Source organism: Musa acuminata, chromosome BXJ2-6 (genome assembly GCF_036884655.1).
Source record: "Musa acuminata AAA Group cultivar baxijiao chromosome BXJ2-6, Cavendish_Baxijiao_AAA, whole genome shotgun sequence".
In the NCBI taxonomy this organism is placed as follows: domain Eukaryota; kingdom Viridiplantae; phylum Streptophyta; class Magnoliopsida; order Zingiberales; family Musaceae; genus Musa; species Musa acuminata.
This window is the reverse complement of record NC_088343.1, coordinates 33,957,846-33,977,522: the sequence shown is the minus strand read 5'-3', so window position 1 is coordinate 33,977,522 and position 19,677 is coordinate 33,957,846. Positions and strand designations below refer to the sequence as shown.

The 19,677-nt window shown below is 38.8% G+C and overlaps 2 protein-coding genes across 3 annotated transcripts; both read right to left on the bottom strand.

Annotated features, from left to right (window-relative positions):
- Positions 1-312: 312 nt before the first annotated feature.
- LOC135615325 (calmodulin) lies at positions 313-9,306 on the bottom strand. The gene is made up of 2 exons (XM_065113635.1): positions 9,150-9,306; positions 313-986 (listed from the first exon to the last, which is right to left on the bottom strand). The coding sequence occupies exons 1-2, from the start codon at positions 9,223-9,225 to the stop codon at positions 613-615; spliced, it is 450 nt and encodes a 149-aa protein (XP_064969707.1). The 5' UTR covers positions 9,226-9,306; the 3' UTR covers positions 313-612.
- A 1,811-nt stretch (positions 9,307-11,117) lies between these two features.
- Positions 11,118-18,993, bottom strand: LOC103988905 (calcium/calmodulin-dependent serine/threonine-protein kinase 1). Of its 2 annotated transcripts, XM_009407581.3 has the most exons (11): positions 17,918-18,993; positions 14,720-14,850; positions 13,593-13,634; positions 13,363-13,471; positions 13,123-13,201; positions 12,715-13,011; positions 12,520-12,632; positions 12,221-12,328; positions 12,070-12,132; positions 11,802-11,969; positions 11,118-11,616 (listed from the first exon to the last, which is right to left on the bottom strand). In XM_009407581.3, exons 1-11 carry the CDS (start codon positions 18,389-18,391, stop codon positions 11,479-11,481), a joined length of 1,722 nt encoding a protein of 573 aa, XP_009405856.2. In that variant the 5' UTR covers positions 18,392-18,993; the 3' UTR covers positions 11,118-11,478. The 2 variants fall into 2 exon arrangements, with proteins under 2 accessions (XP_009405856.2, XP_064969705.1); XM_065113633.1 differs by lacking the exon at positions 13,593-13,634.
- Between the last annotated feature and the right edge of the window lie 684 nt (positions 18,994-19,677).

The window sequence follows — 19,677 nt, the reverse complement described above, 5'->3', positions numbered from 1 at the left end:
GTAGGGTTCTCTTCCCCTAAATCCAAATTAAGTTAAGCATTGAAGGATCGCTTATCAACTATGCCCCTGATGCAATTCTTGTAGGGTCTCAACCCTAATTGTTTGCTCTCCCAACACTGTATTTTGAGATAAATTCGCAAGTGAATCTCGATTGACTCTTAATCTCCAACCCCGTTGAACATCAAATCATTATCGTAACATGTGAAGAATATTATAGTATCAAAATTGAGGACAAATACACTATTTCCCAACTTCGTAAGAACCTCATTATTTAGAAAGTTCTCTGCTAAAATAAAATTAGAAGACAAGAAATTGGACAAACATCTCCATTGTGTCAAAGGGGGTTTTGCATATGTTAGAATGATGAGAGGCAAAGAACAAAACGGTGACAATGTAGATAGATCCAAGTGAAACCCTACTGCTCTGAGAATACAGAGAAGAGGACAGTCTAATGAAACACAACCGCCGGCTGTAAGAGAGACCAAAAGAGCACAAGTCTTCACGTGTTCACAACTATAACCAGCAGCGGAGAGAACAGATAGAATCAAGTTTTCCTACCTTCAGCAATGAATTCCCCCCGGCTTCTTATTTCACCTTGCAGAGAGAGGGCTCTCACTTGGCCATCATGACTTTAACGAATTCCTCGTAGTTGATCTGGCCATCACCGTCAACATCAGCCTCTCGAATCATCTCGTCGACCTCCTCATCCGTCAACTTCTCGCCAAGGTTGGTCATGACATGGCGGAGCTCAGCGGCAGAGATGAAGCCATTCTGATCCTTGTCAAATACCCGAAAGGCCTCCTTCAGCTCCTCCTCTGAGTCGGTATCCTTCATCTTGCGTGCCATCAGGTTGAGGAACTCCGGGAAGTCAATTGTCCCATTGCCATCTGCATCAACCTCATTTATCATGTCCTGCAGCTCAGCCTCCGTGGGGTTCTGACCCAGAGAACGCATCACGGTTCCCAACTCCTTGGTTGTGATGCAACCTGTTAAGATTACAAGGTAAAAAAGAGAACAGTGTGAGTGTCCATATAACTATGACCCGTGAACAGATTGTGAATTGAACCAAATGGACAAGTTACTCATAACTCTAATGCGCGTTAAACATCCATGCATCACAGAGTTCCTCATGTCAATGTATTGACAATCAAACAAATAGCACAAGTATTAATAGAATTTTAGACCTTTATTGTTTTTACATTGTGGAAAGCATAAGCACAACCTGTAATCTTGAGGTAGATAATTGAAAATGCGAGGTTAAGCGTTAGGACTGGATGCGGGAAAGTGCAGTAAATCATAAGCAAAACATGTTTCTTTGCCTTTAGGTATTATCTGACTTAACAATGCAACAAAACCATGACAGCCCAATATGTGAAGTATATGTTCCATAAAAAGATAACAACAACAAAAGATTCACCTGCCACAGAACACATCTATATGTGAGGTTTTGAAACAAGAACCAAATGAATTACACGGGGGACAAGAAAAAGGGATCCGTAGAATTACAAGAAATGAGAAACAACTACCTCGAATTGTTGATCAAGTTTGTAAATCACACTCTACATACAAAATCCTTTATGTTTCATATACCGACCATATGAAGTGTAAGCAGTATCTAGGACCTAGCAAACTAACTTTATGTTTCATATACCAACCATATGATTCTTTTAGCAAAGAATCATAGATTGGTAACAACACAACATGTCAAAGCTGCTAAAGAAGTTCAAGAATAACACAGTTCTCTTGACTCTGCAATTCAAAACATTTGACAATTTTTCTTATTGAATATGTAAAGCTCATATTCAAGAATCAATAATAAGTTTCACGGGCTTTTTAGGTCAACAAGAAATCACAAGTAATGTTCTACAGGAAAGAATATCAAGGTCACTAAATCCTAGTTTCAGCTAGCTAGCCTACTACCAAATAAAGTTTCATAATAACTAGCGAGGGACATTAGAAATCTTATACATTTGAGATTAAAAAAAAAATTTATAAGACAGTTGTTGGACCAATAATGTTTGATGGATCTAAGTGTTGGACTAACAATTTTTATGGATCTAAGTGTTGAACAGTTAAGAAAAAATAAAAATAAAAATTTTATGTTGTCAAGGCTAGAATGTTTTCATTTGTGAACAATTAGATGCTGCTTTGATAGAGATAAAATAAAAAAGAATTGTTTAAGATAGTATAGATGTATGCTCAGGAGACTTCCAGATATGGTAGTTAGAAGATATGAAATTATTACTATTAGTAGTATAAGGAGAGAGAGAGGGAGACTTAAAAGGACTTTAATAGAAACAATAAATAAAAATTTAAATATTCTTAATTTAACTAAAGATATGGCTCTTCACATATCTCAATGGCGGAAAAAGCTCAATGTAACCGACCCCAAATAATATCTATCCAACTTTGAAAAAACAGATCAATAAGGAGAAAAGAATGAACACAACATAATGAATGTTTAAGTAATTTGGCCATTGAATTTGATGCCATGAATGCATACTTCATGGTGCAAGGTGTGAGATTGTGGATATTCTTGATTCTTTTTCTTTTTTCTAAAAATGTCGTGTTGTCACGGATAAACTTCTAAACAGGATGTTTGATGTAATGCTTATGTATGTCCGTGTCTTTTGGTTTGTTCATACTGTGCACAGCATGTAGAGGGACGGTCGAAGGCTTAATAGGCTCATTTTAGTTTGGTTTGCTGACCGTTTTAGGCTTGTAAATAAAGGTTGTGTCATGTGGACACTTGTGAGAGATATTTGGTCTATAGTTGACCATTTTGACCCTTTGTTGTGCAACCATTCAGAACTTGTAAAGTCTGTTTGTAATTTGTATTGGCTACGAAGTGTTTTCTGGAATGTTTACTTGTGGATCCCGAGTGAGGTGCTTTCTCTAACCTGTTTTCTCTTTTGTAGGTCCTAAGGGACCATGGGAGGTTTCGGGGAGACTGACCTTTGCAGACTTATGCACTGTTTGTAAAGGGTTTTTGTAAAGGGTGCTGCACGACTTAGGCAAAACTAGCTAAGTCCGTGACAAATGGTATCAGAGTGGGACAAACACTCATATGGAGTCGATATGGAGATCGGACTCAACACAAATGAAGGCACACTTGGAGTCGATATGAAGATCGGACTCAACAAAGGGCTGACCCGTGGAATGGTGGGCGCGAGGGCCACCTTCAACTCAATGTAAAACGAGAAGCAGAGCAACTTGGGTGTAACTTGGCGAAAGTATCCAAGCCGCATGAAGGGAGCTAGCATGGGAGATGGAACATGGAGCGAAGGCACAGAGCTTTCCTTGGACAGAAGTCAAGGACATGAACTCTTGCAGAGGCAAGAGCGGATCATGTCGTTCCATGGGTCCCTCATTTTGATGAAGCGGGCTCATCCTACATGGTGCCAAAGATGAAGGGAGCTTCGAGGCACATGCACCTTACCTCAAAGATGCATTTAACGGAGGAATTGAGACGACTCAACTTGCAAAGACGAAGTTGGGTTCAGAAGGCCTTGGCACGAGGCAAAAGGACGTGGAAGCGAGTACTCTTGAAGAATATGCCATAGTATTGCCATTCAAGTTGTCAAGAAGGAAGCTGTATGCAGCGGAGATTGTGCTGGTAGGGGCAGAGGCCCAGGATCCAGACAATGGTGTACTAATTTCAGTGAAGTCGGTGGACTTCGGGAGCTACTAGGCGATAGACTGTCATAGAGTGGTGCTTCGTCTAGGTGTGACCTAAGAGCGGGTGGACGAAGGTCGATTGTCAAAGGAGCGAACAAAATCGAAGGTGGAAGAGGCCCTGCGATGTGTTGGCAAAGGCCACACATGGAGGGATCACGATCTGAGTTCATCTCACGAGGATCAGAATGCACTGGAGATGTCACTAGGAGGCGACATGGTGCAGCGGATCGTGGTGGAATAGTTCGTGGCAATGCGATACACACGAATATAGTCCCGTGAGGGACTACATTATATGGAGGTATGATCGAGAGCTACTGGGAGTTCTACTTCGATAAATAACACGACGGCAATAAGGGCTATGGATTCAAGTGAAAGCCATGGTACCGCAGAGGCGGGTCTTCCGCGCGTGCATCGAATTTTGCATCGGATAAAAGCCTTGGTCATCAGCATATGAGGGCTATGTACCACCGAGGAAAAAGTTGGAATGCAAGAACCAGTGAGTCCTATGGGAGGGATTTGGTCATGCAGAGGTAATATCAAAGCAGCTGGAGAGTTGGACTGCTCCAGAGCCTATATTCGCTTAAGGTAGTCTGGCAAGTCAGAGTATAAAGTTGAGTAAGCGAACGTTGCTACCAAGGAAGCTAATGAGAATAGAATCGGTGCAAACCCTATAACATGATAGTAGAGGCCATGTATGGGAGTTACAGTCTGTCTTTCCATCGACCAAGGGGAATTGCTTGAAGAACACAAAGGTGTTGAAACAGGGGGTCGAAAGGGGCAAGGAAGCGACGACGAGTCCAGAGGGACTTAGCTACCCAAAACAAAGCATCAGTTAGAATGAAGGTGGACTCGAAAGAGTGCCACAGAGGCAGATCTATCGATCGTGAAGAAAATGGATGCAGATGTGAGGTGACGGATAGTAGGGCCATGGGCATGGCAGCGCCATGGTACTGCAGAGGCGGGACTTCCGTGAAGTCATCGATCACTTGCTCTCATGGAGAGAGAGCGCTTAGTCGTGAAAGGGGCCGAGGAGGTGGAGCATGCAGAGGCAAACTCCAAGTACTAGGACAAGGCTAAAGGGCAAAGGTCAAGGAACTTCGTAAGATCGATGTCAGTGAGCTTCTCATCAAGATAGCCAAAAGTGAAGGACCTCGGGTCGTGCAAGAATACACAACCAAGGAACGAAGCAGGCAATACGCGGTGTTGTACCTTTGCTACTCTGTGGAGTAGGCAGCAGGGTTGATGGAGAAGATGATACAATCCCAAAGGCGACCAAAACTATTAGAGACTTACTCCAAGTTGGAGTGAAAACTTCCTGCATTCCAGATGTTCGATGGCATTGAGAAGGTAAATCACAGTAGCTAACTCAACGCAAGGAGTGCAAACACTTCAAGTGCTTCAAAAGTGTGAGCAAAGAGCATGCGAAGGCCAGTAACCAACTCGATGCAGGGAGTACAACCTTCGAGGAGGCAGGCGAAGTCAAGTAACTTTTGCCTTCTCAACTCTTAAGAGAATGGGCGAAACCGAGTACCACAATTCTCTTATCTATCCAGGAGCTCTGCACAGGTTCAAAGACCCTTCGAAGATAATGAAAGATAATAGTTGTCAAATCCTCACCAATGGTGATCAGTGCTATTGAGAGTAGATTGTCTGCTTCATTTCCCAACAGAAAGCTAATCGAAAGCAAAAGTGATGCGAGTATACTTGGAAGTGACAACTAAGTGAAAGAAGAGTCAATGGGCAAATTTTTTGGAAGAATGACCCAAAACTTCAAAAAAGTTGCGAGGCGATGCTCGTTAAAACTCTAACAAGCATCCACCCAGTTCAAGCAGCATGAGGCATTTGAGAGACTAGCGTAAAAAGGATGGTCTTTTCCTTCATCTAAAGGTTCCGCAGGAACTAACAACGATCAACACAACTCAACCAACCCCACACTAGAGTCAAAGTCATTGGCGAGTTGAAACAGCATGACGGATCAAAAGTTCGACTACTCAACAACAGCAGCGGAGAGCAGCTGAGAGCCAAGAGGCGCATTGCAGCTGGAGCAGAAGATTGAAGACTCAACAAAGGCGAGGAGTTGCAATGTCGACAAAAGCTTCGACGAGGACGTCGAAGGAATAAGTGGGGGAGAATGTCACGGACAAACTTCTAAACAGGATGTTTGATATAATGCTTATGTATGTTCGTATCTTTTGGTATGTTCATGCATTGCACAACATGTAGAGGGACGGTCGAAGGCTTAATAGCCCCATTTTAGTTGGATTTGCTAGCCGTTTTAGGCTTGTAAATAAAGGTTGTGTCATGTAGACACTTGTGAGAGATATTCGGTTTGTAGTGGATCATTTTGACCCTTTGTTGTGCAACCGTTCAGAGCTTGTAAAGTCTGTTTGTAATTTGTATTGGCTATGAAGTGTTTTCTAGAATGTTTGCTTGTGGATCCTGAGTAAGGCGCTTTCTCTAACTCGTTTTCTCTTTTGTAAGTCCTAAGGGATCATAGAAGGTTTCGGGGAGGTTGACTTTTGCGGATGGACACGCAAGGGTACCGCACGACTTAAGCAAAACCAACTAAGTCCGTGACAATGTGCTACAAAACCTGGCATGCCTGATAGTAAAATTTTTAACAAGTTTGTCTTTATAAATAAAAAACAAAACACAAAATTTATGTCCCAATATAATGAACTAGACTAACTCGACTACTTAAGCAATTAATATACTTTGAAACAATTTTGATGATTACAGAAAATCCTTTATCCATCTTTTAATTTTTGTATCTTATAGATTAACATAATCAGATATTGACTAGGAAGAGTGTAATATGTCTTATTCATTGTAGTTTTTAAGAAAAGAAAACTTACTATAGTTGCTCGTAAAAAGCATCCCTAATACATCAGAGCACAAAAGTCGAAGCGGCCGATGCAGTTACTACATAGCCTAATAATGGTGTTCAATCTCTTATAATTGGATAACCGTACAGGAAACAAACTTGTCAGCAAGCATTACACAATCGAAATAGATATGCAAGATCATCACATATGAATATAGAACAACTAATACTACATCCTATTTTTCCAAAAATTAGCAACTGATGTAGCATTTTGAAAAACAGTTGTAAAAATAAAAGCAACTACATATGAATAGCTTATCATCAAAATAAAAATTACCAGCACATCTAATTGCTTGCTTGGATCAGTTCTTCCGAAGACAAACTGTGGTAACAGTTACATGTCAAGAAAACAGATTGTTAGTTTCACGGAGGAACTGGTTTTCCACTTTCATTTTATCAGGTGACGTTGAACCACTTATTGACAACCTTATTAGTCTTAGCCTGCATGGCACACCAACACCATGGTATATGCACACATCATGAAATGTTGAGTCAAAATGGGTCATGCTGACTTCTATAGCTACACATGCTCATACCAGATACCAGTGATTGAAAAAGGCGCTCGCCTAGGCGCTCGGGTGAGGCGAGGCGAGGCCCGAGCACCTCGCTAATCTCCCAGGCGGCGCGCTTCAAACAGGCGCCGCTTGGGCGCTCGCCCGAGCCCAGGCGCTGGGCGCTTCGGGCGAGCGCCTAGGTAAACCAAGGCTACCGAACCAGGATTTTAGATCTGGTTCGGTCCTGGTTCGGTTATTAGTTGGTTCAATCGAACCAACTAAACCGATATAACCCTTACCCAACCCTAACCCGCTGCCGCTGCCGCTCCCGATCCCGATCTCGCTGCTCGCAAACGCTGCCGTTGTCGCCGCTCGCCGCTGTCGCTGCTCGCAAACGTTGCCTCTGTCGCCGCTCGCGCCTCCCGCTGCTCGTCACTCCTGCTCCCGTTGTCGCTACTCGCGCCTCCCGCTGCTCGCACCTCCCGCTGCTCGCGCCTCCCGCGAGCCCTCCCGTTGCTCGCGCCTCCCACTGCTCGCCGCTCCCGCTCCCTTTCCCGCTGTCGCTGTCGTCGCTCTCCGCCGCTCGCCACTGCTTCCTCGTTTCTCCGTCAGCAGGCTTATACTGTTAATGTGATTATATTTATTAATTATATTATATATTTTATATTTTTATTTAAAATTTTAAATAATTATATTTATTAATTATATTATATATTTTTATATTTTAGCGTCTCGCTTCGCTCGAGCGAGCGCCTCGAGCATTTTTGGACCTTGGCGCCTAGCGCTTTTTAAATCACTGCCAGATACCTGCTGACCCAACACAAAAAGCATCCACACAATATGGTAGTGTAATCCTTTCTCCTGCTGCTGCACTTATTGACAACTCTAGGTCACGATATCTTTTGCTGACTCAAACCCAAAACTCTTGAAGCAAAAAGGGTTAGCGATCAAAATAATTAGAATTCCATGCAACTGCAGTTTAGGATTATAAATGAGTTTGTAGGCTGCACACGGAGGTCTATCAGCTGTCAAATAGCTGAAGAACCAAGAGACCAGACTAAAAATGGAACCTCCAACTGAAACATAAAAGAGGTTCAATGGTGAGTATAATCAGGTGGGATGTTACAAGTACAAACAAAATCAGTGCAGGCACAAGATGCACTTCCAACATTATGTTCATGGTGTCTACTACTGTCTTTAACAGGCATGATGGGTTATAACAAATAGATATGCCCTTTTCATTGTAATCCAAATCTCACTCTAATTCAAGTTACAAAACTCATTGTAGTACAGAAAGTTCATAGGGATTTGAGCCAGACACAATTTCTGGTTCCAACCTCCAGATTCAACAATCCATGTAGTTTCCAAATCCTAGAATTTACAAAGCCCTGACTATGCATGAATTGCTTGAAATTACCCGACCAACAACAAACTTTAATCAGAAATTGGAATTTAAATATTTCAGCAACTCAGAATTTGGATTCCTAGTTGAAGTTTTTGGAAAAGTTCTACAATTTCAAATCCTCACACCAAAAAGTGCACAATGGAGAACAGTCACCACCATCTAATTTCACTCGATAATCTATCATAAACTAGAAATGATAATGTGTACCATCACGAATTCAGCATGATCAGAAATGCAGTTGTGAGACATGTATCGCTAATGTACGCCGTATCATGTATTTTACCCAAATCAAGAGGAGGAGAAGATTCTCTACGGCTCAAAAGAAAGGATCGTTCCCAGACACGTCCGATACAAACCCTAATCCGTACTGGTACCTAACGCTCCTTTCCATTCGAGAAAGGACAAACAACAGAAATTTCTCCAAGAAGCATTCGTAGCCCATGCGATTCTTGATCGGATTCCGAAGCACGGATCGAAGACCCAGCCATCCAATTCATGACAACAGCAACGAAGGATCCACATCCATGAAAAGAAACAATCGTCCGAAACCGAACGTCAACAATTCCTTTTGCAGACAAAAGTCTCGCCCACCCAACAGGAGGAAAAACGGGATCGGCAGCGTGATCTTTGCGACACCAAAGATGTCGGATCAATAAAGAGGGAACCAAACGAAAGAGAGGGATCTCACCATCGCCATCCTTGTCGAACAAGCTGAATGCCTCCTTGAACTCGGAGATCTGCTCGTCGGTGAGCTGCTCCGCCATCCTCGTCCTCCTCAGCAACGATCGACCCCAAGCGAGACAGAGAGAGAGAGAGAGAGAAGAGAGGCCCTCGCTCTCGCTCCTATTTATATCACGTTCCAAGCCAACATAATTTGTTAAGTCCAATTAGGTTCATAAATTTTATATTTACTCTTTTTTAAAGAATAAGGGATTAAATTTACTTCTATTTGAAGAGGAAGGGATTCAAATTTATTATTATCATTATTATTTGGACATTTATTCAAATTTAGTTTTAGTTGGAACCATTCCATTATTTAATTAATAGATGTTATAGAATATGATGAAAATAATATCATCAACCAATATATATTTTTATTTAAATCAAATCATATATGATAATCTTTAAAAATAAAAAATGAATATATAATTTAATTACTTAAGTAAGAATATTGATACAAGAAAAGACATGAGAGAGAAACGATGGGGAGCGAAAAAATAAATACCCAATAGAATAAATAACAAGAAAGATTTAAATTAAAAGTGCATAAATAATCTTTTCATAAGAATCCTTACTTTATTGATCGATCGACTATCGACATTCAAAAATAATAATAATAATAGATTATTCTCTCTCTAAAGTATAGTCTATATTTTTTTTCCTATCTCCTTTACCCCACCCGAGGAAGAGTATTGAAAGAGAGCATATTGTTTTTGGGTGGATGGCTGCCTTGGAAAGGATGGATATAAATTTACTCTAATTTGAAATAAATCTTATCTTTATGTTGTAACATTTTCAATTAGTCTAACATCGAAAATGGATAGAGATTAAAATTAACTTATAAAGATCTGATGAGTATATTATATTAATTTTAACTTAAACTATTTTAATTAGTGATTTAGACAAACGAAGTTATTGACTAGTTAACCCATAACACTTCTAATTAGTTTCATATCAAAATTAATAAAAATTTAGATTGATTTATAAAGATATCAATGATTTACACATAGTTGTCTTCGAAAGCCAAGTCTATCTTTGCATCAACCTTCTACTCAAAAGTTGGAATCTTTGATGCAAATCGAGGACGTTGAGTACCAAACATTAGGAATTAGCATCCATTCATTCAATTAAAAAGCATGTCACTTTACCTTTAGAACAATCTCATAATGTCACCCAACTTTATAAATTTCATCTGCATTTACCATTCTCAGTTTAAGCAAAATGTGAGTCGCGGTATTTATTGAACTGCAATTTACTCGTATGTTTGTTTCCTAAGCTTCGAGTAGGCTCATACGCCGATGAGCTTGGAAGAACAATTCTTCTGAATCTATGTAATAAGTCATGATTGATTGTTTCTAAAGTATCTATCAGCTGCATATCATCTTCAGAAAGAATGCTCTTCCGTGGGGAGAAACCCATCAGTAATTAATAGTGAGTTCGATATCTCAATTAAGCATTCTTGATTCTAATACTACTATTAGCATCTAAGCACTCAAACCTTGAACTTACACCCTCTAATATGAAATGCAGATGAAATTTATACGGTAATTCTAACTTGAGATGTCATATGATCAAAATCTAAGCTGTTTTTAGATATTATTCATTTTAATTCAAAGTGTGATAAAAAGCAATGCTTAAACATTGAAGAAGAACCTAACTCAACCCCCATAAGTTTTCCAAGTGCTTATCATCAAGGTGGTGGATTCACCACTCTCAATGTGACTGACATCAAGAGGCCAAAACCATAAATGAAATATGTTTGGAGAAACTGTCAACTAAGCAACAATCAGTCAGATAGTATCTGCAATCTTATAGCTTGAACCACAATTAGAAACACCCAGGGACTTCTGGAAGGATTCATTGTAGAAGTACATATTCTTTCATGTCTGGAGAAAAATTTGACGGACAGTATTTTAAGCCCTGAGAATCACAATCCTTCTCATCACATGTAACAGCCCGAGGATCTTATTCGGATTAAAAAGACCGCGTACTACAAGTTATTGAACCCTATTTGGAGGCCTCAATTCCTTTCAGCCTCCTCAAGTTACATGTTGCTATTTTCGTCTGTACGTTCTTCTTAACAACATCGACATGCTAACCATAGACATGGCTAAACAAAAAGCATCTTATGAAAGAGTAAGTTACCGAATGTATCACCACATGCGACTGCTGCTGTCTTGGTTCATCTGCCCTACTCAGTTAACTCGATTCGGCACATGTATGGATTGTCTTGTATCTACTTTCCTCGAATCTTTAGGCCATAAGCCGTTGCTGCACATCTTTGTCCTTGAACTATGCTAAGCTTTTGGAATTGTGCGTGAAGAAAAACCATGAAGAAGTTTAACAAATCCCAGGAGGCTGAGTTTTCCATCAGAATGTCTTATCCAGTCCTGGAGAACAACGTGAACTGGAACTGATGGACTTAGCCCAAGGTCCTGTGGCAAGCGCATAACTATCAATAACATAATAGAAGTTGCAAAGAATAACAAGAGCTAGTTCTTAAGAGTGCTTGAAAAAATTGTTGCAGCTGAATCAAGATTTCAATGCCCGGTCGACAAGGAACAGTTGGGAATACCAACGTAGATTGTTTTTTGGACATGTGATTATATTTGATTCATACCGATGCAAGTTCCTCGATCATGATAGGCCTGTTCCCATCCTTCTCAAAGAATTCATAACCATGACGAGCATGTTGCTCCCAAGCATCCAATGCTTCCATCTGATGTACGCTTATGGCTGCAGCAGCAAATTCTTCAAAATCTAGTTTTCTGTATTGAAGAGAACTCACCTGAGTCCAAAACAACCAATGGAGGAAGAATTATTAGGATTTGTAATTGTATCAGAAAGAATTTTCTTAAGCTAATTAGAATGATTCTGAAAAGGAATACCATGTTAACAAAATCAAGAATTCCCGAGTCCTTCATTGCATCTGTGGAGTTTCTTAACAAGGCCTGAAAATGTGAGAACAAATATAAATATTCATGGGAAAGAAAGATTGTGCTCATTTCAGAAAAAGTGGAAAAAAAAAAAAGAACTAACCATCTTAAAATTTTGAAGCGAGATATAGCCACTCTTGTTTGGCCCTAACAAAGAAAACTGTTCTTGCAGGTAATAGAGCTGATCTACTGTCAAGGTCTTGGCAAGAGCCTGTCATATACAAAACAACCAATAGATTAGAGAAAAGGCAGTTATCTGTTGTATATGCTCTTTTCTGTATGGGATGCAGAACAACAAATGGTACACAGATGCAGAGAAACTAAAATGGTGCACAGTGACAAGACAGAAAAGATACGAGGGATATCAATTTCTTCATTTTAAAATAAGTAGAGGAAGCATACCCTCAATGCTGATTTCCTTAGAGAAGAAGAACATATATAAGCTTTTACAAGCTTATACACTACAATATCCAGAGGGATCTTAAGTTCTTCAGGATTCCAAAGCCAAGGATGACCTAAGGTCAGTTTATCAGATTTCTAGTTATCAACTGGCTTATTCCGTTTTTCTTAACAGTATCGAGATAATGAGGAGCTTACAAAGGGCCTGTGCTGCAGTCATTCTCTTGCGGAAGTCCTTGTTCAGCAATATTTTAACAAAATCTTTAGCTTGAGAAGACAAAGAAGGCCATGGAGCTTCATCAAAACTTGGTTCTTCCTTCAGAACTGCTCTAAATATACCTGACTCCGTGCGGGCCCAAAAAGGGCGGCTTCCACAGAGTAAAATATATGCAATTACACCAATACTCCACATGTCTGCCTCAGTTCCATAAGATCTATGAAGAACTTCTGGAGCCACATAATATGCACTTCCAACAATATCATTCAATCTCTCATCTGTAGTATCAGTGGTGTTAACATCATTCTTTTACAAACTGAAATTAAAAATTACGAAACATCTGGAAGCAAAGAATTAACGGCCTGCTAGAATAATTTTATCAGACCAACCTGGCTTAGCAAAGTCTGACAAGCCAAAATCTATGGCCTTTAAGGTAGACTTCTCGTCCTTCGTTAGAAAAAGAAAATTCTAGATCAACAAAGTACAAACATGAGTCTCCTAAATTATGAGTTAGACACATGGAGAGAGCTCACAACTCTAAATGATCACAAAATCATTATACCACATTTGTCAAATTTAGAAATCATGACTTGAAAAATTAAGATATTTCAGTTTGATGAAGCAACTACCTCTGGCTTGAGATCTCGGTGAACAACACCTTGAAGATGACAAAACGATATGACACTCAAAATTTGGAAGATGACAGCTTTTGCGTCTTCTTCTGAATATTTCCCACCCCTATAAATAAAAAAAATGATTATCACTGACCAAATTTCATCCCAGTCTGCAGAAGAGATCATCTCAACACCAACATCCTCAGAAAGGCAATTGACAGATTCAATTCTAAATATAGAAGCACCTTGAGAGAATTCTTTCTAGTAATTCACCACCCTTGCATAACCTGTTGCAAATAGAGTCAGTTCTATAAGTACAATTGATCTAAGGCCCAGATAGCTTTATAGTTTATGAGCTATACACAGTAATTGAGACTATGCTCCCTCTGGGCATGTGTTTTGCACTTTGCAGTCAGTCTCTATAAGCATTACAATGCAACATGGAGTACCAATATGTTATAGCTACCAAATGGAAAATTTATTAACTAGCCATGTTGTGATGCCTATTTGATTTATACTCAAATTAATTATATTATATGCCAGTGTGTTGCATAATGAAGGAAAGATGAAAGGGAACCGGAAGTCATTTGCATGCAACTTGAATAGGATTTCTATTGAACAGTCCCCTATAAAGGTAACAGAAGAAAGCCTTCGGATCGATGGCTCAGCTTACATAGTAGTGAATTAATTGTTCCCCAGATGACATCTACAAGTAACACGAAAGAACAATATACAAAATATAATATCAGGAAAAGGATAAATAAAATTTTATATCTTCAGAAAGTACCCTTATATAACATAAGTATGAAATCAAATTTGAAGACATATATACACAATGATAAACCTAGCACTGTAGCTTTTGAAAATAGAATATTTCATGAGGCCCTGTCTGTTGTTATACTAATGGAATTATAGCAAATGCAGCGGTGGGTTCCAATGGAGAATTAATTTTAAGAAGTTAAACAACACCAACTTTTATAATGAAAATGTTGATTTCTATCGTTGCCATGCTAATTCTTTAATCATAATATCTAAGTAAACTTCTCACCAGCAAAATGCTCTAATTTTGATAATATCTAGATATTGCTAATCCAAAAAGGTGATATCTTCACCTACTATATCAGAAGTTACAAATATTGGACAGCTAAACAAATCTCAGGAACGACAAGTTAAAGCCCATATTAAGTTAATTAGCTGACTACTGTCTTATTCATCCAATAAGAGAATTTCTGAAATATAAAGTAAGTTGTTCTCATGACTATGCATGCATGTCCCTGTGCCACTGCCAAAATGAATGCCCCCTAGATTTCCACAACAAGATGAATGAATCTAACACTAGATTTTTAAAGTGTGAAAAGAAGCATACACTTACTCCATCACAATATACACATTATCTTCATCCTCATAAGCATCATAGAACTGCACTAGATTCCTATGTCTTGTGAGAGAATTTAATATTCTCACTTCTCTTCGCACATCTTCAATAGAAATAGCAGTTGTCATCTGCAAAGTGTTCACACACATGACTGGGCTGAGGATGCTTGCATTTTCTACTAAACTATGTACATGAATTGAACAATTATGTGACATTATTCAAGTTCTATTTACTGAGTAAACATACCCAAGAAAATTTCTTGACCATGGTATCATAGGAAGGCAATATGATGAGTCATCCAACAAAAGATTGCAATAACAAGTTTTGGCCCCGCTATCGAGGGTGGATCACATAAATCCTGTTTCGCCATTTTGTTTTTTAGGGACAACCTAGTCAAAAGCCCCAAGCCCCAAACAACCAGAACAAAATATTATCATACACAAAATGACAATTAACTAAAAGAGGAAGCTGCATTCATGTATTTCCTAAGTCTGACCCGAGTTGTATAAGCCAGCATGCATGATAAAGTGATTGATTTAGATAAAGAGAATCTGTGCTACTTTTTCTTACATACTTTTCATCTTTCCTTGTTTAAAGTTAGCATGCATGACTAAAGTGGTCAGACACAGAGAATCTGTGCTACTTGCTCTGACTGTACATCTTTATATTGAAAGCCATGATGCATGAGAAAGCTGATTGATAAAGATAGAGAGAATATGTGCTACTTGCACATACATAATTTACATCTTTATTCTTTCAAAGACAATCCAATGTCAGAGGGAAAATTTATGAAAAACGTTTTCCTATATAGACCATGTAAAAACAGTCTTAGACTCTTAGTATCATTTTGAGGAGAATGCATGTTATTCATGCATATGAAAGGGCAACAACAGCTTCCACTGTAGAAACTGTGAAGCCATTTACCTTTTTGAATCTTCATCCTTTCCAAAAGCACTGTCCGGTGGGTTGGAAAAAAAAATGTGAAATCTTATTTTGCACACAGATTATGTAAAATACATACCTAGTGCCAGAAGAAGATCATGCAAAATTATCAAGTGCATGACAGGACAACAACAGTTTCCACTCTCTTTCCAAGCAGTGATTCTTAGAAAAATGATCCAGATCCCTAAAATAAGTAGAGAAGTAAAAGAAATGCACATTTGGAGATCCTGGAATAAAATGCCAGTTGGCAATAAAATATCAATAGAACATGGAACCTAGGAGCTCATTTATCGGAAGAGAGATTCCCAAAATGCAAAAAGGGGAACATCTTATCACTGTTCAAATTTCACCAAATCATATTATTCTCCAGACTGCACTTTTTAGAAATTCATCTCATCAACTTATTGTATTTTCTTGACCTAATTTGAAGGGCATGAACAACAAAGTTCCTATACAACAGGAACTGCATATACCTTCATCAAAATTTATCAATTACCATGTATCGAATAAGAGATGAATGATAATCCATATAGCCAATCATAATCCATAGTTTTCTAAAATTAATAGATTTGAAACATTGGACAATTAACACGATTTTTGGGTTTATATAATGATACAAAGTAAAATATCAAGCATTTGAATATAAGTGTAAATAAACAAAGGTTTTCTTAAAACTCCATGTTCGATTTTCAACATACAGAAAGATGCTGCAAATGTGAAGCCACAATTAGATACACAACAAAGTGATGGTGGATTATGATGGCGAATAAGGTTAAATGGGCTTTACTAGAAGCAACTGCGCATAGGCAATTTAGACATGTTGGAAGCCCATTTGAGTTAGAGTCTTTCAAGATGGGTCATGATAATCGTGATTGAAGCAACTCTGCAGGCTACTCCATGTGGGTTAACATGTGACAGAATGGGGTTTCTACAAGCTAGACCCGCATCAGATCCCTAAAGATTAAATTTGGGCCAAAGTTGTTACCTTCAAAAGGATGTCAGACCTTAAGCAGGAAAACTTGTATACCCAATTAGACACAGATAGGCTGCATTGGTATATGAGGTTACATGGGCTCATTACTAATCATTTATGCTTAAACATTTTGGACCACGTCATGAAAGGGACATCGAGTTACTGGCTAATCGGATGCATGTTAAAAAAATGTATGTTAGTACATCAAATTGTTAATAGTATCTAGGAACCTGTAAAGCAATATTTGAGCGTAATATTGTAAGTTCAAACCAAAGGAATCTAAGAACAAGAAAACTGTATAAACCAATAATAAACTAGAATGGTGTAGCATAAAGATAATTCAGACATGGTATATATCATGTAATAGATATAAAAAATATTGCAAGAACATCTAAGCCATTTTTAAACTTTTATATTAATTCTGATTGATAGTGCAGAGAAGAACAGCCTTCTATATATTTTATATTCAATAACATGTCAAAAATATCCAGCTCGACTATGTCAGAAACAAACCATTTCCAGATATTCTGGTCAGATAGTAAAAATATTTTAAACAACAGAAAATTCATTAGAAGGTTGCTCCTATGCAACCTGAGAGACCAGGGTTCGACTCACAGAAACAGCCTCCTTAAATATTTAAAGGTAAGGCTACGTATATTGACCCTCCTCAAACCCCGCATTGGCGGGGGCCTCATGTATTGGGTACGTCCATTTTTAGAAAGTTTATTAGAAATTAGCTATTGTAACATCATAAACTGTGAAACTATAGATACTAATAAGCATTCATGGAGACCTAAAAGAAGTGACAGAAAGAATGCAAATGAATGTACAAACCACAAACATGAATTATACCAACAGAAAAGGAAACACTCAAATGATATGTATCGGCAAAAAAGAAACGAAAATGCACATCAAGATAGACAGCAACAAATAACAACTTTTTTTATTTAAGCATACTATATATGTCATGATTATGATAAAATCACAAAAATAGTACCTGTAGAGTAAAGAAAATAAGTAACAATGAAGTTTGCAAAGACAATGACAAGATTTTAAGAAATTTATAGGAACGGTTTGAACTTCAATTAGAAATTGTTGACCATGTTCACCATCACATATTCACAAATCAATCAATCGATAGTGCCAAGAGAAGGCATGATATATACGATTTCAAGACTGTCGGTAAAACATGGCAAGCAAAAATGAATATGTTTAGGTACAAAGTCTATGCACTAGAAAAGACCAAGATCATCAGACATCAAGATACATAAAACACCAACCTTTGCCTTCGGAACAACCTTGATGGCCACCTCCTCTCCCTTCATATCTCCCTTCTTCTCCTTCGCGGTGCAAGTGTAACCGAAATGCCCACGCCCAACCTCCTCGCCAAGCTCGAATTTTGAGAAGAATTGCTTCGAGAATCCAAAGTTCTTATTCAAGCCAAGCTCAACCTCGCTCCCCTCGGGGATCGACGCCTCATTTGGCTTCACCGAACCATGCCTGCGAGCAAGTAGGGCCTTAATGTGCTTCGCAGGCGATGGAGGAGGGAACGGCCGCTTGAGGAACCGCAGTGGTGTTGAGTTCAGACTCGTATTGGCCGGTGAGTCCTTGTAAGAACCTCGGAGGGGGTTCGGGCTGTAGAAGGGGAACTTGGGTTGCCTGGGGATCCCTGGAACCTCAGAAGGTTCCTCAACGCTGGGGATCTCTTCCTGTATTTCAGGGCTTTGGATTTGTTTTCCATGGCAAAGACCCATGGAAACCAAGACCCAGTGACAGAAACGAGATCCAAACTTGCCAAAGACCGAACTTTAGAATCGAGTTCCAAATTCCATGATCCAAAGAAACATAATACCGAAAAATCGGACAGCAGACTGAAGTTGTCGGCACTCAAAGGAACATCTTGATGACAAAAACCAGCAATCCCAAGAGAAGACTAAGATTCACAACCAACAAGGATTAGCAAAGAAGCAAAAAGGAAGGAAAAATACAAGCTTTGGGAGAGATGGGGGACAGAAGGGAGGAAATTGGAGGAAAGATGCAACTTTTAGGGGCAGAGAGGAGGAAAGGAGGAATATTTCGGATAGATGGGAGGCACCAACAAGTGAGGAGCAAGGAAGGGATCAGCAATGGACTGGAGTGGACAAAGGCTTCAAAGACCTTCGAGGCATGGCGGTCTTTGCTTAAGGTGGAAGGTGTTGAAGAGAGAGGGTGGGAAGTGGAGGAGGAAAAGGAATGTCATGGAAGATGAGGAAAGGTGGTGAAGGAATCCTCGTCTTCCTTTGCCTTTTTCAGCTCCTTCGCCTTGTGTTCTGACATGGGGGAGGAATTGCAGCCATGTCAAAACATTGGTCGTTTGGGTTTTGTGTCTCACTCACAGCCTGTCATTTAGCTGCCCATAAATATGAACAGTTGTGCATAACTATCCTTTGAAATTTTCATATATATTATTTCAAATATTATATAAATTTTTTTTACAAATATTTAAATTATGTATATATGTCACTCCTTTGAAAGTTGTTTGACTATTCATTTTATATGCAAACTTAGAAAAGTAAGTGTATTTTTTTAAAAAATTAGTACTTTAATGGATATACATATTTATTTTGTGTATATGAACATCAATAATGATTTAAATTTTCAAAATAACTATTGACATATACAATTTGGCACACATCAATATTCAATTAATTTTCATGTAGATATTATATCAGTAATATTGTCATCGACCCATAACTCGACATCAGATTTATAAGTCAAATGACATACGAAACATAACTCTGAATTAAATCGAACCCATTTGCTCGAAATATTTATAGAGAAACCAATGCTTTAATGAGGATGAAAAATATCGCATTGAGTTTTCTATGGAAATCTAATTAAGTTTGACTCGTTCTTAGTTAAATCCGGATCGATATTTCTCCAATAGACTTGCAACACTTCTGTCTCATTATTCTATCCTTTTTTTTTTTTTTGAAGATAAGTAAAAAATAATTCACATCAGCCAAAGCATCGTTTAGGTCAAAAGCTGTCATCTTTTGAT

Excerpts from the sequence above, each read along its gene's own strand:
- LOC135615325 (XM_065113635.1), bottom strand. The coding sequence starts at position 9,225 with ATGGCGGAGCAGCTCACCGACGAGCAGATCTCCGAGTTCAAGGAGGCA. Across the intron at positions 987-9,149 it reads GTTCGACAAGGATGGCGATG|GTTGCATCACAACCAAGGAG; the intron begins GTGAGATCCCTC and ends TAATCTTAACAG.
- LOC103988905 (XM_009407581.3), bottom strand. The coding sequence starts at position 18,391 with ATGGGTCTTTGCCATGGAAAACAAATCCAAAGCCCTGAAATACAGGAA. Across the intron at positions 14,851-17,917 it reads AGGTTGTTCCGAAGGCAAAG|ATGACAACTGCTATTTCTAT; the intron begins GTTGGTGTTTTA and ends AACACTTTGCAG. Across the intron at positions 12,329-12,519 it reads TAAGGAAATCAGCATTGAGG|GCTCTTGCCAAGACCTTGAC; the intron begins GTATGCTTCCTC and ends TGTATATGACAG.